The sequence below is a fragment of the Myotis daubentonii genome, chromosome 7 (assembly GCF_963259705.1).
Source record: "Myotis daubentonii chromosome 7, mMyoDau2.1, whole genome shotgun sequence".
In the NCBI taxonomy this organism is placed as follows: Eukaryota; Metazoa; Chordata; class Mammalia; order Chiroptera; family Vespertilionidae; genus Myotis; species Myotis daubentonii.
The window spans coordinates 50,674,612-50,700,251 of NC_081846.1; the positions used below are offsets into that span (position 1 = coordinate 50,674,612).

A 25,640-nucleotide genomic window follows, 5' to 3' on the forward strand; every position below is an offset into this window, starting at 1 on the left:
AATCGATGTTTCTCTCTCATCGATGTTTCTAACTTTCTATCCCTCTCCCTCTCCCTTCCTCTCTGTAAAATATCAATAAAATATATATAAAAAAATTTTGAATTACATTCAGTTTATTTTGTTAAAGATGGCATATTAGTTAAAGATTCTAAAATTAAATAAATAATTTCAGCATTTAAACATTAACTGGAAAATATTATACTTGGAATTACTCATTGCTTTGTAATAACATGTACTAGTGAGCTGATTGGTTGCACAGCCATCTTCTGTGAAGTTTGATATTATTCTGGAAATATACAGAAAGTACATTTTAAATAATCAAATTTATTTGGTGGGGCCCTTTTTAATTTTCTCATTGCATTTAAAATGAAAGGAGAAAATGTCTACAATACAGCCAGATATCCATAGATTGTATGTTGGAAAATGTTTCCATTTAGAACATCTACACTAATAAAAGGGAAAGATGCAAATTGACTGTACCTTTGCACCACCCACCAGCCAATCAGGAGTGAGTATGCAAATTAACTCAACAAAGATGGTGGCGATGCAGGCTTCCATACTGCCCCAGCCACTCCAGGCCTCTGGGCAGCATGGGAAGGCGGAAAGGTGGCTCCAGGCCAGAGTGAAGTCAGAAAGGAGGCTCCAGCAGGAGCAAAGGTGGAAAGGTGGCTCCAACTGGAGCGAAGGTGGTGCCGGCAGCCAGGGGCAAAACGGCCCATTCTTGCATGAATTTCATGCATCGGGCCTCTAGTATATGTATAAATAATTAGCAAATATATATTTGTCTCCACTAATATAAATATAAATATCTATATATACATAGCTATATACACTTATATAAATACTTATATATATAAATGATTGGCTATTTAAAGTTATCTATTTTAAAGAACTATAACTATAATAATAAAAGCATAATATGCAAATCTACCGAATGGCCATCTGGATATCCTTTTGGACAACCTTCTGAATGAAGCTGGGGCTGCAGCTGTGGGATGGAGGCAGCTGCCGTGGCTGCGAAAGCCTACTTGTGCATGAATTTCATGCATTGGGCCTCTAGTATAAATATAAATACCTGCATATAATTACCATATACATCTCTGTATAATTATATGCTATATAACTATACTATAGTATACACAGTGGGGAAAAAGTAGATTTACAGTTGTGAGTATGTGAAAAAATTTATTTGTATTATTACTTATTAATTATTGTATTACTTTCCATATGAACAACTATAAACCTACTTTTGCCCCACCCTATATAAGATATCATATTTAATATATATCATTTAGTATATTATAGTATACTAGAGACCCACTGCATGAAATTCATGTAAGGGGCTTGGCTCTCACAGCCCCGGCTTGGTCCTGAAGGTCATCCGGAAGGATGTCTGGTCTAATTAGCACATTATGCTATTATTATTATAGATTGTATTACATTGTATTATATGCTATATATTATATCCTGTTATATAATATATAATATTCAATATAAAATATGTTTATGCACATATCACAATTAATGAGTTTTCCAATTGGATATGTATTATACTAAGGGTGTGTATACAGAGATATACACACTCACACACTTTCACTGTGTGTAAGTGTATATGTATATACATATATATTGTAGCTACACACATATATACATATATATAAAAACATCTATATATATATATATGACTAATTTTTAGGATATTTTTGACCTTTCATTAGTTTTGGTTTTATGTTCCAACATATTATATTTTCATGATTTAAATGTATGTTATGAAAATGATAATAAACAAGTGGGGTTTTATACCATGGATAATTACTAATGATTGGGGTAACATTGAGGTATTTTTGGGTCATTTTTACTATTGTAATCCCACACCTCATTGGCTTTGACATAAAATTAATGGGTTTTTTTACATTTATTGAATTCAGGTATGATTAAATGAATCTCCATGAATCATTAATATATACCTTTCTTCCTATTATTTTAATTTTGCCAGAAACCTTGAGGACTGGTGTGTGGCAAATGGTTTTCTCAATAGAATCCTAGCCTCTCCCCCCCCCCCCCAGCCAAAAAAAAAGTGGTAGATAAGCCTAAATATCAATTAAAAGAGTTAAGAAAACATTTTCCCTTTGCTTTTGATGTAAAAGAATATCAAAACATAAGAAAAATATAATTGTTAGAACTCATGATGGAAATGACCATTGTCAATATGTTGCATAACTGGTTAGATTATATAGTTCATGTTCTAATTTCACATGATCTTTTTTGCCTTACAGACTTTCATGATACTAAACAAGAAGAGAACAATTTTCAGATTTAATGCCACCTGGTGTACATTGTCTCCTTTCAATTCAATTAGAAGAGCAACTGTTAAGATTTTGGTACATCCATATCCTTTTCTATTGGCTTTGGAATGTACAAATATCAAATGTAACCATTCTATTCAAATATTGCTGCAGTCATTTCCTCTTTTGAATTGATTTCTCATTTTAGGTCATATTGAAATTTGGATTATAACTGCACTAAGTGTTTCATCTTTGAAAATGCATTTAAATATATTTTCAAGTTAGTAAACATTAACAAATATTAATCTTCATCATTTATCAATATGACTAATATATATTTTTGATAATTTAAGAAACTATTTATCTCATATGTGTACATACATATAAACAGATTTAGAAACATATAATTCCAATATTATTTATTATATACTATTCCTTGACTGCAATCTACCTTTTTTCGACTATTCATTTTGATTAGCGTCCTGATTGACTGCATATTTATGTCCCTGACTGAGGGGCCAAAATGGGGGCCAGAATTACAGTAAGTTATATAATTTCATTGTATGTAATCTCATATAAGATTATATTTAATATTTACATGTGGCATTATAGTACATTGCATACTAAGTATTATAACTTTGCATAATTTAATATTTATAATCTAATATAATTAAAGAAAAACATGCAAATTGACTGCACCTCCGCTATGCTCAAGCCATGCCCACAAGGCAATCAGAGCGACTATATGCAAATTAACCCAACCAAGATGGCAGCCAGCAGCCATGGAGCTGGAGCAAGTAGGAGGCTTGGTTGCCCCAGCGATGGAGGAAGCCAAGCTTCCCACCTGCCCTGGCTGGCGGTGGCCTCCGCTCAAGGCAACAAAGTTTCAATTATAGAAGACAAATAAATCCCAGATACCTGCTTCCAGCCAGCCTCCACTGGGAGCTTGGGTGGCTGGGGGCTGGGCCAGCCTGCAAACGGCCATCAGCCCCACACCCAGGCTGGCCAGGTACCCCAGCGGGGACCCTCACCCTGAAAGGGCTGTGGCCAGCCTGAAAACCACCCTCAACCCCTCACCAAGCTTGCCAGGCACTCCAGCGGGAACCCCCAACCTGAAGGGAGTGTGGCCAGTCTGAAAACAGCCCTCAGCCCCTCACCTAGGCTGCCCAGGCATCCCAGTGGGACCTCCACCCTGATCCGGGACACCTTCAGGGCAAACCAGCCAGCCTCCACCCATGCACCAGGCCTCTATCCTATATAATAAAAGGGTAATATGCAAATTGACCCTAACAGCAGAGTGACTGGGAATCACTGGTCACTATGACACACACTGATCACCAGGGGGCAGATGCTCAATGCAGGACCTGCCCCCTGGTGGTTAGTGCGCTCCCGCAGGGGAAGCTCTGCTCAGCCACAAGCCAGGCTGATGGCTGCCAGTACAGCAGTGGTGGTGGGAGCCTCTCCTGCCTCCTCAGCAGTGCTAAGGATGTCCGACTGCAGCTTAAGCCTACAGCCTGCTGGCAAGTGGACATCCCCCGAGGGCTCCTGGGCTGCCATAGGGATGTCTGACTGCCAATTTAGGCCCAATCCCCCGGGGAGCAGGTCTAAGAGATCAGGTGGTCATCCCCTGAGGGGTCCTAGACTGCGAGAGGGCACAGGCTGGGCTGAGGGACCCTCCCACCGAGTGCACAAATTTTTGTGCACCGGGCCTCTAGTGTATATATAATATTCATCAACACTAATAAAAGAGAAAAATTGTAATTGGCGTACGGCAATACCCTTTTCATTGGCTAATCAGGGCTATATGCAAATTAACTGCCAACTAAGATTGGCAGTTAACTGCCAACAAGATGGCGGTTAATTTGCATATGTAGGCACAATGCAGGGAGGCGAAAGGGAAAGCAGGAAGAAGCCCCCTGCCACTGACAGTGATTGGAAACCCATTATCAGAGAATCAGGCGTCTTTTCCGCCCTGACCAGTGATAGCAGGAAGTAGGGGTGGAGCCAGCTATGGGAGCTGGGCACAGTCGAAGCTGGCAGTCCCAGGAGCTAGGGGTCCCTTGCCTGGGCCTAAAGCGAAGCCCATGATCGCGGGGCCGCTGCAGCTGTGGGTCCCCGCTGCCCGGGCCGGACACCTAGGCCAGAGGCGTCAGGCCTGGGCAAGGGGCCGATCCTGTGATTGGAGGGTGATGGGGGTCAACGCCTGAGGGCTCCCAGTATGTGAGAGGGGGCAGGCTGGGCTGAGGGACACTGCCCCCCCCCCCCACACACACCCAGTGCACGAATTTCGTGCACCGGGCCCCTAGTTATACATAATATAATATTTATACATATACCATGATTAATGAATTTGCAAAATAGAAATCTACATATATATCAACTAAACAATTTTAATGTTTTTCTACCCTTTCTTTATTTCCAAACCTGTTATGTTAACATTGTGTAAATGTTTGAGTCTTTAGCTATATGTTTATGTCTATGGTATCATTTTAAAGTTAATCACTAAGGATTAATATAATATTTCAGTGCCTCAGATTTTCTTTACTGTTGCAATCCCATACCCGATTTGCTTCAAACTCAAGTAACTATTTCTTTTTATTCTTTAAGAAAGTTATTTTCCTTTCTTTCTATTCTATCTCTTTTCTCTTTCCTAAGAGGTGTGAGTAGATTGACTTGCATTAGCTTATAATGATGCAAAGGCCCATTACATTTTCTAGGGATGAAAGCTTTTTTTAATGCTACCTCTCAAGTTTAATTCTGTTCTTAAGACTAGTTGACGTTGGAAGATAAATACAGTACTGATTCATTATAAAAATCCTTATTTAAACATATGATAAAATTAATTCTTTAAACCCTTTTACAATTTAGTGTGATCCCCAATATGGAATAACGTTGATATTTTATATTTTCACCATTTACCTAAATATATAGACAGATTATAACCTTGAGCTAGGACTTGTTGAAAAAACTGGTAATCAAATTGTATGGTTAATGCCATGAGAAATAGGCCACCCTAGAAGCCCTATCGAAAGCCTGCCTATGGTTCAAAGGGCACTTGCTTTTTTTATTGCCTGGTTGGTTGCTTGGTTCATTAGTTGATTATTTGCCAGGTAGTTATCATAAACACTAGTGGCCCAGGGCACGAAATTCATGGACAGGTTTGGGGGTGTCCCTCAGCCTGGCCTGCATCCTCTCCTATCTGGGACCCCGATACCTGTGGTTCCTCTCACAATTGGGGACTGCTGGCTCTTAACTGCTCACCTGCCTGCCTGCCTGATCGCCCCTAACCACTCTGCCTGCCGGCCTGCTTGCCCCCAATTTCCCCCCCCACCGGCCTGCTCGCCCCCAACCTCCCCCCCTGCCGGCCTGCTTGCCCCCAACTGTCCCCCCTGCCAGCCTGCTCACCCCCAATGCCCCCTGCCAGCCTGATCACCCCCAACTGCCCTCCCCTCCTGGTTTGATCACCCCTAACTGCCTCTGCCTTGGCCCCGCCACCATGGCTTTGTCCGGAAGGATGCCCAGAAGGTCTCCCAGAAAGTGACCCGGTCTAATTAGCATATTACCCTTTTATTATTATAGATTGTATTTCAGAACTGACAATGTATTATTTTCACTTTAAATATATATATATTTGTGTGTGTGTGTGTGTGTGTATACACACATATATATAAACTTTTTAATATATAAATTTTTCTGCAGGATCACTTTGCTTGCAATTTACACATTTGAAATACTTGTAAAACTCATTGCAAGAGGCATCTGGACAGGATCTTTTTATTTCTTTGGTGACCCATGGAACTGGCTTGACTTCAGTGTAACTTTGTTTGAGTAAGTATTATTTAAGTTGTGAACATCTTAATACCTTGCTAAGCAAATGCTTTTCATAAAAACATTGAAGTTGGCAAAATTTTCTGCCTGAAAAATTTTTGCGAATATAGAGTATTTCATAAATTCTAATCATAGTGAGTTCTCTCAGACAGCTCCAACTGAACTAGGTCATAGAATATGGAATAAAAATGAAAGGAATGGGATATTATCTATATTTTCTATATGAAACAAAGAAAATAGAGGTTGAATTTTTGCTTTTTAAGTTAGTTTTAATGAGCAGAAAATCTTCTGGAGACTTAGCAGAGGATACTAGCATATTTGGTTCTGTCTCATTTACATTTTTTTTAGCTACATTTCTTAACACCAGTAAATATATTAGATTTCTGAATAAGATATTTTAAAAACACACACACATACATTTTCTACATTTCCTAAAGTGTTGTTACATTAAATTCTAATGATTTACATATGTATTTATTTTTTTAATGCATCTGTTTAATATACTCTGCTTTGTAGCTGAGTGATCAATGGTGTTGAACCTCTATTAAAGAAATTAGAAATAATATTCTATTTCTAGATTTTGGGTCAAGAATTTTTCTTCAAAAAATCTTTATAAAGGTTAATAATTATTGTCTGCCATATGGTAAGCAATAAAAAAAATAGTAGCTAAAATTATTTTTCAATTATCACTACTGCTTATACTATTGCTATAATTATTTCTGCTGTTGCTGTTAGCAAACACTTAGCTAATAGCTAACATGTAGATATCTTATAGTATGTGCCAGTTGCTTTTCTATGCACTTTACATATATTAGCTGACCTACTAAGTGTACCAGTTAATAACAGAGATTTTTTTCAACAGATGGAGTTACACATACTAGTATATTATATAAATGCGATTTGATATGTATGCTATTTTGTTGTATTGATAGCAAGCTTCAAAACTTCATATGTCAAAATTTCTGAAGGTGTTAACATCATAGATATTTTTAAACTTAAAAATATCGAATTTCGTGCCAAAAAAAGAGCGTTTGCGGAAAGTCATCAGTAAAATGTTGCTTTAACCAGCACGAAAGAAAGTCTTTTTTGCAGTGAATTGTGACTGGCGATGAAAAGTGGATTTATTTTGAGAATCCCAAATGCACAAAATCATGGGTTGATCCAGGTCAACCATCAACATCGACTGCAAGGCCAAATCGCTTCGGAAAGAAGACAATGTTCTGCGTTTGGTGGGATCAGGAAGGTGTAGTGTATTATGAGCTTCTAAAACCAGGTGAACCGTTAATACTGATTGCTACCAACAACAAATAATCATTTTGAACCATGCTCTGATCGTGAAACGACCAGAATGTGCAAGAAGACATGGCAAAGTAATTTTGCTCCATGATGACGCACCACCACACACTTCAAAACCAGTTAAAGACACGTTAAAAGATCTGGCCTGGGAAGTATTAACCCACCCGCTGTATTCACCAGACCTTGCTTCTTCAGATTACCACTTGTTCTGATTGATGGCACATGCTCTTTCTGAGCAGCACTTCAAAACGTACGAAGAAGTGGAAAATTGGGTCTCTGAATGGTTTGCCTCAAAACAAGAAAAGTTCTGTTGGGACGGTATCCACAAATTACCTGAGACATGGGGGAAATGTGTAGCTAGCGATGGACATTACTTTGAACAAAGCACTTTTGATGTTTCTCTTGAAATTATCGTGTTCTTTTTTATTACAACATCCACCATTATTAACTGGTACATCTAGTAGTCCCAAACCTCTGAAAAAGAAAGTATTACCCCCACCTTACTTCTGGGGAAAACGAGGCAAGAAAGGTTAAGTAATTTTTCTCTGTCACACAGCTAGTAAAGAGTGGAGCCTGGATTTCTACACAGGCAGTCTGGCTCCAGAGTCTGTGCTCTGGGCCAGTATGTACCCTGCCTTCTGCTATCACCACCATTACCATTGTCATCATCAGAATCACCTTAAACCCTTACATTGAAGCTCATTCCTTTAAAAGACTGTGGTTTTTTATTTTAAATAATCGTTTTGTTAGTTAAATAAAAAAATATTTATGAAGATGACATAAATACGGACTTAAAAGTGCTCACAGTGTCAAAATTTGTAAATTCTCATAATTTGTTTGTGGATTAATATTTACCCGGCTACTTTGCACATTGTAGCAATCTTTGTCTTCCAATCAGTAATAAAACCTTTTGCAAAATGGAGTAATGAGAGCAAGGGAAATGTTTGGATACATGGCTTTTAAAATAGTTTTAAAGAACATAAGGAGCCAAAGATACGAAGCATAACCTCTATATAACTCTAACTTAATTCCACAGGCACATAACAATATATTCGCCTCTAAACTTCACACCAGTATTTAGAGTTGCAAGAAGTTTGAGAATTTTGAAAATTATTCCCTTAAACCAAGGTAAGAAATTCTTGACATTGAGTTCCTTTTCTTCATTTTGTTTTATGTATTTCCATATATTCATTTGAATTCCTCTGTTATTGTTTGGAGAAATATTAAATTGAATACTGCTTCAGCTTATTCAATTAATGAATTATCTGATCTTTAAATCTGTTTCAGTCACTACAGGAAAGGCAAAAAAATTACACATTTGACTGTTATTTATTTGAGGTCAGTTCATTAATTATAAAATATAGCGATCAATTGAAAAGATAATTTTTCTATTTTTTAATATTTATTCTTATATCTTAAATATGATCTTATAAAATTGTCTTTAGACTTCTTTTTTTAAAATATATTTTATTGATTTTTTACAGAGAGGAAGGGAGAGGGATAGAGAGTTAGAAACATCGATCAGCTGCCTCCTGCACACCTCCCATTGGGGATGTGCCCGCAACCACGGTACATGCCCTTGACCAGAATTGAACCCGGGACCCTTCAGTCCGCAGGCCGACACTCTAGCCACTGAGCCAAACCGGTCAGGGCCTCTTTAGACTTCTTAGAGAGACAGCAGCCTAGACAGATAGCCAATCTAACTTCTTCTTTTTCTAACTGCATCTAACAATCAGATGAAATGAATAAAGTAATATAAAATAGAACAAATTCCCTTTTGTTCTGAGTGCTTGGGTAGGGTGCATTCCATATGCCACAAAATTCAAGGAGTTCCTGCTAAGTAAGGCTGATGGAAGTCACACTGATGGAAGACGCTGAGGACTAATTTTAGCCCCCATTCCTGAAGATGCCTTAAAAACTTCTAATTTGTTATTCAGAATGAATAAAAACAATAAAATAGGAAAACTCCAATCAGAGAGTTGTGGGGGTTTTTTTGGTGTTTTTTTTTTTTTACTGCTATGATTCAGAGTAGTATGAAATAGTTAGATCAATAAGCCCTTAGCAAATGTGATAATACCAAAAGTAAGAACTACAGGCAACTTTTGTACACTGGTACACCATGAAGAGTGCCAAACACATGCATACTATGTATCAATCCAACCAAATTCCAGGTTGGCAAAACAGCAAAAAGATTGGGGGAGTGTGGTGTTGGATGCATAACCATGTGGCCATACTGAAACATTAAATTGTACACATTAAATGGGTGAATTGTATGGTTTGTGAATTATATCTCAGTAAAGGTATATAATAAATATGATTTGTGGCATAGCAGTTTTGCCAAACCCAGTGAAGAAACCAGTAAGACGTGCCCTGGTAGGGATAGTCACAGTCTGAACTTCCTTACTAGTCTCTACAAATCACTAGAACATAAAATTGCATCAACTGCATCTTCATCTTGGCAAGGATTATAGAAGAAATCAGATGGATCCCAGTTAATACCAGAGGAATACACACACTAGAGTTCAGAGCACACAGGCTGGTAGGACCTGCTCTTTACAAGGGAGAAAATAATGAAGGCACATAGCAGCAATATAAAATGTATAAAAATATTTTGCAAGATAGAAAGAGAAACATACTATTTGAGATAATGAAAATAATTCTCTTTTTCATAAAAACAGTGCTCTAAGAAATAGGAGCAAGCATAAAAAAATCATATTTTGTAGTCCCAATAGAAGAAAATCGAGACTCTTTGAAGCAAAAGAGGAACAAGATTATAAAATGACAAATAAAAATACTGTTAAAACTAAAATATGATAAAATTATTATAACTTTGGTTAATATCTGATGGCAGTAAAATATAGTATCATCTGTATAGTATTATGGTAAAGCAAAACCTATTGTACAGAAAAATTAGAGACATTCTATATTAATACAGTAGAACCAAAAATTGGATGGATTAATAAAGGAGAGAAAACTTAAGTTTCATTTTATGGATAACAGGTAATACTAAAAAAGAGACAGAATAATGTAAAAGACAAATTATAAAAAAATACACTAGAATTTTTTAATCACTTAAATCAAGATCTTAGTCACAAATAGAAAAAGCTCATCTTATACTAGACAAATAAATAAAGAAAGAAACAAATAAAATAAAGATTACACTTATAAAAGTATTATAAAACCCCTATAAGCAAAAAAGCAAAGAAAAAGAACCTATGGAAAGGTAATCCTTAGACCTTGTGAGTGGGCAGTAGAGTTTCAGAACTTGGAGGGCATGTCGGCAGGGAGGTTATGACACCAGAACTTCATACCTGTTTGTCATTTATGTGTGAAGTCAACAGAAAATAATCTCAGCCATCCCCAGAGTTCTTGAATTTTACATGTGTATCTTTCCTGAATATCTGCTGAAAAGCAAAAATATAAAAATAAAATATTCCACAATAAGAAGATTTACTATCAAAAGTAATCACAATGAAGTATTAAATCATTTCAACAGAGAATGAATTCCAAATTATGTTGTTAGTGGGTTGAAAAACAGAATACAAATATTATAAATTATAAATTCTAGCATGGACATCTGTGGGTCATTCTTGAACTAGAAACATATGTTGTCTGTGCTCTTAAAAACATTGGAATAGATACCAACCTTATAAAAATCTGGTGATTTTAACATTAAAATCTTAATTAATTTGGATAAATTGTCAGCATCAATCCAGCCAAATTCCTGGATGCAACTACCACCTGTAATTGTAGAGCAGCTTACTTTTAGGCCAGGCACATTCATCCAAGTCTCCTCCACTCCCTACTTGCACAAATTTTGTTTTCTGACAAGCCTTTGTAAGAATATCAATGTTATCTTTCCTATAAATCATGAAAGATAATATATAATGCAAAAGACATAAAATTCAACTATTATAATTAGGTCAGAGGTTCAAAATTATATTAATAAAAATGAGAACTAGAAATTGAGAAATGTGAGAAAGCAAATATTATTATGTTCTTATATGAGAAGACTATAGTAGATACAGTTTTATTTTTTATGTAGAGAGTATGTTTGTTCAAAATAAGAATTTAAGTTTGATACAAGTGCTCAAAATAGACATACTAGAAGAAAAAAAATATTAAAGTTTATTTAAGAAAGATAAAACACATAGAAATCATAAGGGAAACATAAAAATAAAAAACCAAAATGGTAAAGGCCAATCCAAATAAAGGCAATTTATGAAAATAAAAATAATTGGGTTAAATTTTTCTGTCAAGATGTAGAGACTTTAATATTAAATCAGAAATAAATTGAACTCTACCAGAGATACCTAAACTAAAACAAAATAAAAGTTTAAAAGTAAAATGAAGGGGAAAGTAATACCAAGAAATCAAAGTCAAAATTGGCATGTGGTAGGTAGCAATAAATGGTAGATAACAAAGAAAATTATTAATAAGTTTGATTCTCTAAAATTGGATGGTGACTTTTTTACCTTCAAACAAAATGTTACCAATAGATTAAAACTCACAAAAACTTGGTATATATGTAGTATATACATATATATGTGTGTGTGTATATATATATATATATATATATATATATACATATATACACATATACACACATACATGTGCTCTTATTTAAGAGCTACTCCAATAAAACAATATGAAACATTTTTCAGGAAAATAATATACAGAGGACTCGGGACATTGCCAAACAGAAGTACATCGCAAATGTACATGTTTTAAAAGTTCATTATGGTAATCAAAGAAATTACATTAGAGTAAAGTTATCCCACTTTTCTTCTAATAAAATGGAAATACTTTTTAAATATTTCATTTTTAATGAAGACTTGATTATATACATATGTAGTGTTTGGTTTATGCATTAGTTTAACATCTCTTATTTAATCAGCTCCAAAAAATGAATTCTTAATAATTAATGAAAGACTATTATAGAATACTGCTGTTTCAAACTAGTTTTTGTTTCAACATTTTCAACCCATTTTGATTAATAACTTTATACCTTTACTTATGCTTACAAACAATAGTGATTGGTATGAAAATCAGTAATCAAGAGAGAAAGCCTGTCCTTTATGTAGTAAAGAGAAACAAACAAATGACTAATTTTAAAATATGTTGTGACTACATTATTTTGTTAAGTATAAAAAATTAGCAATTATACAAAAATCTTAAAGTGTTGTGTTTTATTCATTTTATTTATTAGACCTAGATCAGTGATGGCGAACCTTTTGAGCTCGGCATGTCAGCATTGTGAAAAACCCTAACTTAACTCTGGTGCCGTGTCACATATAGAAATTTTTTTGATATTTGCAACCATAGTAAAACAAAGACTTACATTTTTGATATTTATTTTATATATTTAAATGCCATTTAACAAAGAAAAATCAACCAAAAAACGAGTTCGTGTGTCACCTCTGACACATGTGTCATAGGTTCGCCATCACTGACCTAGATGATTGTAAATTAGATTATGAAACACAAAGCTACCAATTTCAATGGATGTGTATTTGCCATGGAAGAAGTTTGCTAATGCTGCTTTACTAAAGCACTTTACTTTATTGAAAACAAACTTGTCTCTTTTCAGGTGTGAAATCTTATGTAGGGATCCTGCTCCAATGCTTGAAGAAACTTACCGGTGTCATTATCCTTACTCTATTTTTTCTGATCATATTTTCTCTAATTGGGATGGGGTTCTTCATGGGCAACCTGAAGCATAAATGTTTCCGATGGCCCCAAGAAAATGAAACTGAAACCTTGCACAACAGAACCAGAAACCCATGTTATAGTCGAGGTAAGAATCGCTTGCCATCTATGTCAAACAATTTAAATGTTCATTAAGGGGGTGAGGGATATTTTTAGTTCTATTTTTTAAAATTGCGGTATAATTTATGTACCATAATAGTCACAGTTTTAGTTTGTTCACAAGGTTGTATAACCATCACCGCTATCTAATTCCAAGACATTTTCATCACCCTAAACAGAAACTCCTATCCATTAGCAATCATTTCTCATTCCCCTTGCACCAGGCCCTGGCAATCACTAATCTACTCTTTGTGTCTATATACTTTTCTATTCTGGACATCTACACTAATAAAAGACAAAGATGATAATTGACCCTACCTTCGCTATGCCCAACCCACGCCCACCAGCCCATCAGAGTGATTATATGCAAATTTACCCAACCAAGATGGCAGCCAGCAGCCATGGAGCTGGAGCAAGTAGGAGGCTTGGTTGCCCCAGCGATGGAGGAAGCCAAGCTTCCCACCTGCCCTGGCTGGCGGTGGCCTCCGCTCAAGGCAACAAAGTTTCAATTATAGAAGACAAATAAATCCCAGATACCTGCTTCCAGCCAGCCTCCACTGGGAGCTTGGGTGGCTGGGGGCTGTGGCCAGCCTGCAAACAGCCATCAGCCTCTCACCCAGACTGGCCAGGGACCCCAGAAGGATCCTCCACCATGAAGGGGCTGTGGCCAGCCTGCAAACATCCATCAGCCCCTCACCCCGGCTGGCCAGGCACCCCAGCAGGACCTCCCTCCCTGAAGGGGGTGTGACCAGCCTGAAAATGGCCTCAGCCCCTCATCCAGGCTGGCCAGGCACCCCAGCGGGATCCCCACCCTGATCCAGGACACCCTTCAGGGCAAACCAGCCAGCCCCCACCCATGCACCAGGCCTCTATTCTATATAATAAAAGGGTAATATGCAAATTGACCCTAACAGCAGAGTGGGAATCACTGGTCACTATGACACACACTGACCACCAGGGGGCAGATGCTCAATGCAGGAGCTGCCCCCTGGTGGTCAGTGTGCTCCCACAGGGGGAACTCTGCTCAGCCACAAGCCTGGCTGACGGCTGCCAGTACAGCGGTGGTGGTGGGAGCCTCTCCCACCTCCTCAGCAGCACTAAAGATGTCCGACTGCAGCTTGGCCTGCTACCTGCTTGCAAGTGGACATCCCCCGAGGCTTCCGGGCTGCCAGAGGGATGTCTGACTGCCAGCTTAGGCCCAATTCTCCGGGGAGTGGGCCTAAGCCAGCAGGTGATCATTCCCTGAGGGGTCTCAGACTGTGAGACGGCACAGGCTGGGCTGAGGGACCCTCCCAAGTGCACAAATTTTTGTGCACCAGGCCTCTAGTTTCATATAAATGGAATCAAGCAGTGTATGGTCTTTTGTGACTAACTTCTTTCACTTTCTTCTTTGGAGAAATGTCTATTCAAATCCATTTCTCTGGGTTATTTGCCTATTTATTATTGAATCAAAATAAGGTTTTGTATATCCTGGATTCTAATCTTTACTACAATCTTGCAGAGGAGACATGAATAACCCCTGTTACAAAGAAGGAAATGAAGTTCAGAGAAATTTAGTGAATGCTCCAGAGTACTGTAACTACATGGGGATAAAATCAGGATTCTCTCCAAGCAAAATTCGGGTTTCATACCCCTTCCCTTTACACAAACCATACTCTTACTGGATTTTTTTTTCTCACATTAAAATTATCAGGTCCTTTCTGACAGTATTTAGAAAAAAATAAAAGCATATTTTTCAACTAATAAAAAACAAATATTGATTAATCTTATGTAGTCCTTCTACATTAATTTATACTTTGGATTTAAGAAGTTCTAAAACAGATCTTAATAAATTTTACTCTTTAGTTTTCCCCATGAAATGATAATGATGCAAGTAATACAGAATTATTAGTCTATGATTATGTGGGATGTTTCCTTATGATATGTGTCTATTTCAAGGCCCTAATTTTAGTGGTGAGGACATCAGGAGCTAGATTAGTAAATGTTAGATTCTAATTGAAATACCCTTTGGTTCCTTTGACAATGTAACAAAATATGCTAATTACTTAAAAATAATTTTTGCTACTTCATTAATTATTGCTAAGGAAACAGGTTATTTTCATCTTTGTTAAAATATATTAAGAACAAATCACTTTTAAAGATTACCTCTTTAAAATAGTCAAATAGCATGCTAGGACCCGCTGAAAATATAATATTATTAACCTAATTGCCATGTCATAGTCCTTGTTCATAGAATAGTATTTGGGACTGTCCAGTTTCACTAATGTCAAAGTTCAATTGTTTTTTTTAAATTTACCTTTATTATTGAATGTATTACTGATGTCCCCTTTTTCCCCTTTGACTCCCTCCTTCTCACTCCCATCCCCTCCCCTGGCTTTCACCTCACTATTTTCTGTGTCCTTGGGTTATGCTGATATGCACATAAGTTCTTTGATTGTCATTTCATTTTTAACTGCTATTCAAGAGGTTGATCAATGGTTTCTAATTATGTATGATTTAAAAATTCTTCTAAAATTATTTTAGATGACAAATTTAAGTGACATTATTTGAGATTGGAGTAATTCAATTTTGTATATATAACATATATACAATTTTGTGTACATATATATTTTTGCATGTACATACTCTCTTTCTTACACACACACACATGCATGAACTGCTCTCATGGATTTGATTTCTGTGATTTGAGCTCAGAACTGCTCTCATGGGTTTGATTTCTGTGATTTGAATTTAGAATCTAAAAATCAATGCTTCTAGGGATGCATGTTCCCAACCCTGGTAACTATATTTATAAATATCCAGTTTACATTTTAATTGACAAGTAAGGATATCTGGATAAATTCTATGGGCTGTAATTCAGGTCAGCTTAGGTTGTGGTCAAAATTAGGTGACACCAGGGAAATAATTGGAGCTGGATGCTCAATGAAGAAAAATAAGCTTCTAAGTGATAAGAGAATGGAAATTAAACCCAAAGACAGAAAATCTGGTCTTCTGCTCAGGAAGAGCATCAGGAATAAATCCTGGAAATAAAGGCTCGTGGCTTTCCAACATATTAGTTTTAGGAATTTTTCCTTCAGGGGTCTGGATGTACCTGGCTGGTTACATTCATTTTCATGAACTCTAATTTTGAAAGGGATTCTCCTCTTTCAATACTGAGTTTTATCACTTTCAGGTCAGTGAAGTAGGTGGATTGCCAGAGGACTTTTTGCCTGTGCATCAGATGCTGAGACAGCTTCCTTGATAAAAGTATGGAGTTTCCTCAAAAAGTTAAACATGGAACTCCCACTTGACCCAGTAATGCCACTTCTAGGACTATATCCCAAGAAAGCAAAAACACCAATCAGAAAGGATATATACACCCCTTTGGTCATAGCAGCACAATTTACAATAGCTAAGATTTGGAAACAGCCTAAATGCCCATCAGCAGATGAGTGGATTAAAAAACTGTGGCACATCTACACAATGGAATACTATGCCGCTATAAAAAAGGAGAAAAAAAAGAAGGAACTTTTACCATTTGCAACAGCATGTTTGGAACTGGAGAGCATTATGCTAAGCGAAATAAGCCAGTTGGAGAAAGATAAATATCACATGATCTCATTCGTATGTGGGATATAATGATTAACATAATTTGATGAACAAAAATAGATCCAGAGGCAAATGGCAGGGGAGGTGGTGTTGGGGGGAGGGCGGTAGAGAGCAACCAAAGGACTTGTATGCATGCATATTAGCATAACCAATGGACACAGACACTGGGGTGGTGGGGGCTTGCCTGGGGTGGGAATGGCTTGGGCGGGGGGGGGGGGTGGTCAATGAGGAAAAAGGAAACATATGTAAAACTTTAGACAATAAAAAATTTTTAAAAAAACAAGCTATATGCTAATTCCTTCTCACTATAGAGGTTTAAATGGCTTTCAGATATGCTGTTCACTCAAGCTTAGAAAATTAGATATAGAATATAATTTCCTTCTTATTTTCAGAAACAGAAAACTTTTATTATTTGGAAGGAGAAAGATATGCTCTCCTTTGTGGCAACAGATCAGATGCCAGGTAAGTGAGGTTAAAGTTTTCTTCTGTCAAGTCAGTATCACCAATCAATTGTATTTATTGGATAATTATTATCTTTACTTATGGTTCCGGTTTGATTAGATTATCTCTCATTTGTTTGTTTTGTTTTTCATTGAAACCATGCTGAGAATGAATAGTATGGAACGCTATTAAACCAATTCTATTTTTTTTTTTTTTTTTTTTTTTTTTAGAAAACAATAGTCAAGCTAGCTAAATAATTTGTTTAAGGTCAAGAAAGATATAATACTCATTAGTAAACAGCAGAGCTGGGGCTTAAACAAGATCTGATTTTTTTCTGTTTTCAGTGTGTCTCAGAGCTAGTGGAAATTACCGAAAAAGACAATAAAATCTTTTCTTTGGCCCCAAGCCTTTGATAAAAGAAATATTAAAGATTTGCTGTTATTTCACTTATTTATGGCTTATCTATCTTTTATGAGTATAATTTTAATTAAGAAAAAGCTTGTTGTTCTTGAACACAATATTTATAAGTAATTCTTCAGTGGGAGCACAAGTCTCATGTCTTGTCCTATAATTTCAGATGAAGAGATAAGAAAGTAGAAATAAAGTGCTTCTTGACAGTGCAATGCCTTACAGAGTTCCTTATGCTGCTTCCCTCAGCTGATGACTTGATGCCCATCTGTAGGCTTACTTTTTCTTAGGCTCAGGGGCCCAGGTTGACAAATGGCACACGATGGGGAGAGGAACCTAAACTATGCAGTTTTGTTATATTCGATTGATTTAGATATTTGTCGCTTGCTCAACTCTTTGCCCAGTTACTTCTGGGTTTACACTCTATTCTCAAGTCCAAATTGTGAGCTCATCCCATTGTGTCTGTCATATTCAACACCAGCTAATCCTCTTTGTAGACATTCCTAACACATATTGAAGATACCTGGTTATAGATATCCAGAATCACAATGATATATTTCAAGGCCAGAAAGTCATGCAATACTTCACCTGTAGCCATCATACTTTGCTGCAGAGTAAATGATCCCAAAAGTTAGTGCCTTAAGACAAGAACAAATATTCATTTGTTCAGATTATGTGGATCAGCAGTTTAGCAAGCCTCAATGCATAATTACTTTTTATACCTCTGTTTGTATCACATTTATTAACCATTAACCAATGTTCAAAATAAGACCCATGACCAAAGCCAAAATAATGTCTGAGGCAACTAGGAATGCACATGGATAGAGGGAAGCATCACTTATTGGGCCACTACTGTAATAATTGACCACAACACTCAAGCCCCCAGTAGATAAAAGTATGAAGACTCCATAAAAGGAAATGAAATAGTATTTGTTCTTTCCATGGTAGTGCAAGTACTGCTTGTAATTATTGATGTAATAAATGTTTTCTCACCCTTAAATATAAGGATCTAAGGATTTGAGGTGAGACCAATTGAAAATTAAACCCTTAACTCATGCAGTTTTATTTTTATTATGTTATATTTCATCATTTATACTTTCACTTTGATATTGGGTACTAAAGAAAACTTTAACAAAGGCTTGGCAAAAAGCACTTGTCAGGCCCCTTTCCCTTTTAGCTTAATTAACACTCTTCACTTCTACCAACTTAAAAATCTACCTCATTTGCAGCTTTCCACTGGAAATTGTTTGGGAGAATATTGCTCCCTATGGAAACAAGAGCCCTTTATTATTTATGGGCAAATGTTCTATATTTATGATTTGGCCATAATCTGGAAGTCACCTAAAAGTAAGCAGTTGCTCTTTTCTTTGTGTTCTTTATTTAGTCAGTGTCCTGAAGGCTATGCGTGTATAAAAGCTGGCATGAATCCTGATAATGGCTACACAAATTTTGACAACTTTGGCTGGGCCCTGTTAGCCCTATTCCGGTTGATGACGCAGGATTACCCTGAAGCACTGTATCATCAGGTAAGAACAGAGAGAATATGCCATGCACATGAGAATGGTACCATGACCCTCCCTTCCAAGACGATGTTCAAATGTAACATAGTTTATTACATTTTGATGTGAAGTATTTGAAGACAGAAGGAAAGAGAACAAGAATTATTATAGGTCAAACTATACCCTAACACTGTGTTGTGGTCTGTAATCTTATGTGTGACATCTCATTTAACCTTTACAACAATCCTATATTATATATGTGTGTGTGTATATATATATATATATCTGATTTTTATATTAAGACACTAAGATCACAGTGGCTGGGTAACCTCTCCAAAGTTACAACACAGGTATATACAGGATCACTGTCCTGCTCTGTGATATGAACTAAGTTAAGAAGATTTCCAGGTACCAATTCTTCAGTCACAAATTTGAACCTATGAGATTACCAAGTATTACATAATTATTTATTGAATACCTACAATGGGCTATTTCTTTTCAATTCTCATATTCTCATTTCTCTTTAATATTCAATCATGCCTCAGTTGTAACAGAAGGCTTGCTGTTATCAGACTTGAAATCCAAATTCTGAAAGTCTGTCTTCATCACTGATGATTTGTGTGCCATAGTTTCTCAAAAAGATATAATATTAATTAAAACAAAGATTCAATTTTTCTTTTATTCAGAGAAGTTTCACATAGTAGAATATGCAATGCTATTTTAGTAGCATAGTTAATATAAAAGGATATTAGATATGTTTTATACCTTAGATAAGTCTAAAGTTGAACTTCGTTTTGCTTATTTTTCCAATAGAGCCAGTACTTGAATTGTCTTGTGATTACATTTCACTTATGACTAAATTATTTTCATAAAAAACTTCATTTTTATTTTAAAAAAGATTACAGGAAGACAAATAACATCTTCCTTTTTGTCCTGTTTCCCACCTCTCTTAGATCCTTTATGCTTCTGGAAAGGTCTACATGATATTTTTTATTATAATAAGTTTTTGGTTTGCCTTTTACATGGCAAGTTTGTTCTTGGGCATACTTGCAATGTCCTATGAAGAAGAAAAACGGACAGCTGCTGAAAAAGCTAAGAAGATTGAAACAGAATTTCAGCACACTTTACTTCAAGAAGAAAATGAAGCAGCTGAGGTATAATTTTTAAAATGCTTCTTAGAATCACAGAATTTGAGTTATCTTCTCAAGATCTTAGCGTATATTGCTAGATTCTCAATAGGTGTGTGGTGCATGATAAGAAGATTGAAAGTGATTTTGATAAGAGCATTTGTTTTTGCTACAGAACATTCTTTCCTGAGTGCACTATGGTAAGAAAAGCCAATGCCATTAATATTTCATTAATATATACATTTTGTTCCAAAACATGTATTACTGCTGCTGATAAACTATCTATACTAATAAAAGAGTAATGTGCTAATTAGACTAGATAGACCAGACATCTTCCAGTCCTCCTTCCAGACAAAGCCACGGTGGCAGGGGCCACGGCAGAGGTGGTTAGGGATGATCAGGCTGGCAGCAGAGGGCAGTTAGGGGTGATCAGGCCAGCAGAGGAGGGCAGTTAGGGGTGATCAGGCCTACAGGGATCAGGCCTAAACCGGCAGTTGGACATCCCCCAAGGGGTCCTGTATTAGAGAGGGTGCAAGCCAGGCTGAGGGACCCCTCCCATGCACGAATTTTGTTCACCGGGCCTCTAGTATACATATATATTTAAACTTGACCTCCCACAATGCAGTTATAGTTTATTAATTCAGACTTGCTTCAGATAGCACATCATAATTTGGAAGAGTGATAATGCCTTTGATAGATGGACTTCTTGCCACAGGTGGCAGCAGGAAAGGGGCCCAAAGCAGGTTACTGGTGAAGCTTCTTTGTCTCAGGTTCCAAAGTTCCATGCACCCCAAGCCAGTCCTGGAAAAGGTGCAGCTGGGGTTCAAAAAATAGGCCAGTTCCCAGAGCTTCCGTTCCATGTTGTAGCCAAGTGTAGTTTAGCATCCAAACTAATTAAAGTCCATTAGTCCATGAGTGGAGTCCCACACAGTCATAAGCCACAAGGGTACAGGGGAGCCTATCCCCTGCCACAGAAGCTAGAGAGAGAAGAGAAGAGTGTGTTCTTCTTTGTGTAGGGTAGATACATGCTTTGCTAACTCCCAATTGGTTCTTTCAAATAATCCTGCCTTAGCAACATCTCTGTGATTGGTTATCTGCAAGCTGCCTGTCTTAGCAACATCCATACATTTTAAAGCTCATGTCTCCCATGTGCCCTTCTTTCCCCGCCCAGCTGGGTTGTCTTCGCAATTCTGCCTAGCGAGGGTCAGTTCTAGATCCTTTTGTTTGTCTCTGTGGTACAGTCAGAAAGCTGTATCATGTTCACATCTGCAAGGCCATGTTATTCAAGGACTTCCCCATTCTTCTCCCTCTCCCAAGGTCCTGTCCCTGACTGCTCAGCCCTTCCATCTCCTCAACATAGAAGAGATGGGGAAAAGGAAAGGGTCAAGATATATGCTCTGACACTAATTGGAATGTGTAGTAAAGCTGGCTAGGAGGGTCATGGTACTAAAGTTTCCTTCTGAGTCATAAAGGGGAAATGTTAACTTACCCACATATGTAATCCTTTTTATCAAGTCATCTATGTGTATAAAAGGCTAATATGCAAAGTGTTCCCTTGGGAGTTCTACTGGGAGACTGGGAGTTTGGTTGCTTGTTATGACATGTGCTGACCAGCAGGGGGTGGGGCGGCAGCCTGTAGCCAGGGAAGGAAAGCTCCAGCCGGCAGCCAGAAGGCCCCGATCAGCCCTGATTGCATCCCAGGCCTGGGGACCCTACCTATGCATGAATTTTATGCACTAGGCCTCGAGTTATCAATAAAGAAGCTCTAGGAAAGTCATTTTTCCAAAAGTGGGGCCTGGATGACATGATGCAGGATCATACCGAATGACAACTTATTGATAGACTAGAGGTCTGATGCACGAAATTCTTGCAAGGGGCTCGGCCCTCACAGCGCTGGCTGTCTCGGCCCTCTCAGCCCTGGCTTCATCCAGAAGGTCGCCTGGACGGTCATTCTGCTATTTGGCCGAATTAGCATATTAGTTCTTTATTATATAGGATACTTATGTCTACATGGTCTATAACACACATACCGTTGAAACAAGAAGCAATTATACACCATATGAAGAAAACATGTATAACAAGAGGCTATTGAGTATAGCCATTATATCACCCATGAGGAAGTCACAGAAAAGCAAATTACAAAAGCTTTCTGTTTCTAGAAATGAGTCTTGGGTCCTTAAGATTGAATGATTACAGTCTGAATGATATGTTGAATGTGTAATTTCTTTTGAAGTGACATTTCAAATGTCAAGGGCAACACACAAATGTATCCAAGAACACAATACTGCTCTTATCCCAGGATGAGATGCCCTATTAACTCTGCTTAAGAACTTGGATTATTTCCTAATTTTCCAATATTCTCATTCATTTGGCTGCTCTGGATCACACAAAGCCTTTCTGATTTTCATTAAAATTCTCAATTGTAAAGGATTTCTTTTCTTGGAAGAATACTAGAACATTTTGTCATGAAAAGGTTTTCCAGGAAGTGAGAGTGAAAAACATTTTCACAAGATTTCTTTTCTTTTTTTGATTTATACATAAGAAAACACTGGAGGGAGAACTTAACATGGAACACACTGAGGACACTTTAGGTGGCCCATGTGAATGAAGATGAGTCAGATTCCAATGTTGGTATTATCGGGAGAGTGTTTAGATGCTTCATATTCTCACGTTATAGGAAAGCAATAGATCATATTGGCTAACAGCTCAGTTGTTTTTTTTTTTGTCAATTTTAGTCATTTAATGGATGTATTGCCAATTCTGTTAATTTTTCTAAACTTCAACTTCTTTATCTGTGATATGTAAAAATCTATAGTATGCATCTGTCTCATAGGTTGTTATAAGATTCAAATGAAATAAATTCATGTTAAGTGCTTGGCATTTCTCAGAATATACTGAGCAACTGAAAAATGTTAATGACTAATTACAGGGAGCACAAGAAGACAAACGCAAAAAGGCACAGCAGTTCATATGGAGAATACTTCATCAACATAAAATTCTAAGTCTCTGACTATATCCCATTTTAGGGAAATTGAAAATAATAATAACAATAATAGCAAATAATGTTTATTGATCATCAGATATGTACCGACACATGAGTGCCTTCATGAATCCTCAAATGCAATCCTCATTGAGGAGTTCCAGTTGCAATGAATCTGTATATATTAGTATTTGATTTCTCAATACATAGGAAAAGAACCTAGTGTTCACCACTTTACTTAATTGTTTCAATGCTGAAACAGTATTATTCCATCAATTGCACAATTTGCAAGTAAAGCTTTTCTATAAGTTGTCAGTTACTGACAAAACCTCAGGAAAAGAATCAGATATATACAACTGCAGGATTATAAATATTTTCAAATTATTTGCCCATCTAAACTGACATTTCTATAACTCATTTATCCTGTTAAATAACACTTTGTCAATCTGCTACGTGCTAGGCATTGTACAAAACACTGCAGATTAAAAATAAACTTGAATAGATACAAATATAGTACCTATCTTCATGAAGCTAATGAGCTAGTGGGGAGATAGACTATGAACTTACCATGACACAAAATTGTAACTCTAGGACCACTAGTCATTATGTCTTTCCTGATGTTATGAAATAAGAAACATAAAACACCACATACAATAAATTATTTTCCAAAATTTGAGCTAAGTCTAATAAGCCTCTAGATCTATCTTTTTCCAGGGACAGTAGGAGAGAGAAGAACAGATTAAATTACACTAAATGGACATAATCTGTCAAACAAAGAATGTGGAGAATTCTACAGTATAAGTGAACAAGTATCATCAACAAATAAATCATATAAGAAAAAATAAATTAAAATCTCAAAATTTTCAATGGACATCAACAAAGTGCAATATGTAGATCTTATTTGTATTTTTATTGGAACAAATCATCTACAATAGAATGTTTCTGATCAATGAAAGAAAATTGAGCATGATCTGGATATTGGATAATATTAAGGAATTACTAATTTTGCTACTGATGATAATGGTGTTGTGATTATGTTTCTTAAAAAGCTTATTCTGTCAGACAGAGAAGGACAAATGCTTTGTCACATGATTTAACTTATATGCGAAATCTAAAGAACAAAACAAATGAACAAACAAAACAGAAACAGATGTAGCCAGATGGGAGGGGTGCTGGAGGGCTGGGTAAAAAAGGTGAAAGGACTAAGTACAAATTGGTAGTTACAAAATAGTCATGGGGATGTAAAGCACAGCACAGGAAGTATAGTCAATAATATTGTAATAACTATGGTGCCAGGTGGGTACTAGATTTAAAAAGTGATCACTTTGTAAATTATGTAAATGTCTAACCACTAAGCTGGGTACCTGAAACTAATAGAATATAATATTGAATGTCAACTGTAATTGAAAACTAAGAAAAATGTTTACAATCTGATTTTAAATCTTTCAGAAAGAAACTTGGATGAATAGTATATTATAAAAGAAAGGGTATGCTGTTGTTAATTGTTGAAGCTGAATATTGGGTTCCTGGTGGTTGACTTTATTATTCTCTACTAAAAAAAACACCCTGTAACTATAAAGAGAGTAATATGCTGCTTTGAGAGACTAATAAAGTATTTCTCTGAGTCAGAAAAGGTTTTTATGAGGAACTGTTACTTGAGTTGAGATCTGAGGAATGATCGTGCTACATAGGGAGAGAAAACAGGGTCAGTGTGGCTGCAGTAAAGAGAGAAAGTCTGAGTCCAAGATGAACACTTCAGGTATTTGTTGCTTAATGCCAGAAATATGACTGTGTTCTTTCTTCCTTATTCACACCTCCCTCCAGAGAAAATTTAAACCAGTTATGAGAAACGTAGTCCCTTTTCCCAGTCTAATTTTGACATTGAATTATCTGAAATTCAGGCATATGCCAAGATTAACTCTTTTTTTTTCAAATCAAGCAAAATTTATTATTTAACTCACTAATAACATGTTTATTTTTTTCAGTTTTTTTTCTGTTTTTTTATTTTATTTTATTTTATTTCTTTATTGTTTTATTGCTTAAATTATTACAAAGGGTGTTACATATGTGTCCTTTTTTTTCCCCTGCCCTTGACAATCCCCTGGCCTCCCCTACCCCCCAGTGTCTTATGTCCATTGGTTATGCTTATATGCATGCATACAAGTCCTTCTGTTGATCTCTTACCCCCCTCCCTCCTGCCCCCCAACCCTCCCCGGCCTTCCTGCTGCAGTTTGACAATCAGTTTGAGGCAGCTCTGCCTCTGTATCTATTATTGTTCATAAGTTTATAATGGTCTTTATTATCTATGAATGAGTGAGATCATGTGGTATTTTTCCTTCATTGACTGGCTTATTTCACTTAGCATAATGCTCTCCAGTTC

The 25,640-nt window shown here is 36.7% G+C and overlaps 1 protein-coding gene across 2 annotated transcripts in view; it reads left to right on the forward strand.

Annotated features, from left to right (window-relative positions):
- Positions 1-25,640, forward strand: part of SCN7A (sodium voltage-gated channel alpha subunit 7) — a 92,305-nt gene that overhangs the window by 22,611 nt on the left and 44,054 nt on the right. For both annotated transcript variants that reach the window (XM_059704221.1, XM_059704222.1), the window contains exons 3-10: positions 2,277-2,388; positions 2,736-2,826; positions 5,985-6,113; positions 8,446-8,537; positions 13,000-13,206; positions 17,198-17,267; positions 19,039-19,180; positions 20,107-20,307. In XM_059704221.1, coding sequence (XP_059560204.1) covers positions 2,277-2,388; positions 2,736-2,826; positions 5,985-6,113; positions 8,446-8,537; positions 13,000-13,206; positions 17,198-17,267; positions 19,039-19,180; positions 20,107-20,307 — 1,044 coding nt within the window. The remainder of the gene's footprint in view (positions 1-2,276; positions 2,389-2,735; positions 2,827-5,984; positions 6,114-8,445; positions 8,538-12,999; positions 13,207-17,197; positions 17,268-19,038; positions 19,181-20,106; positions 20,308-25,640) is intronic.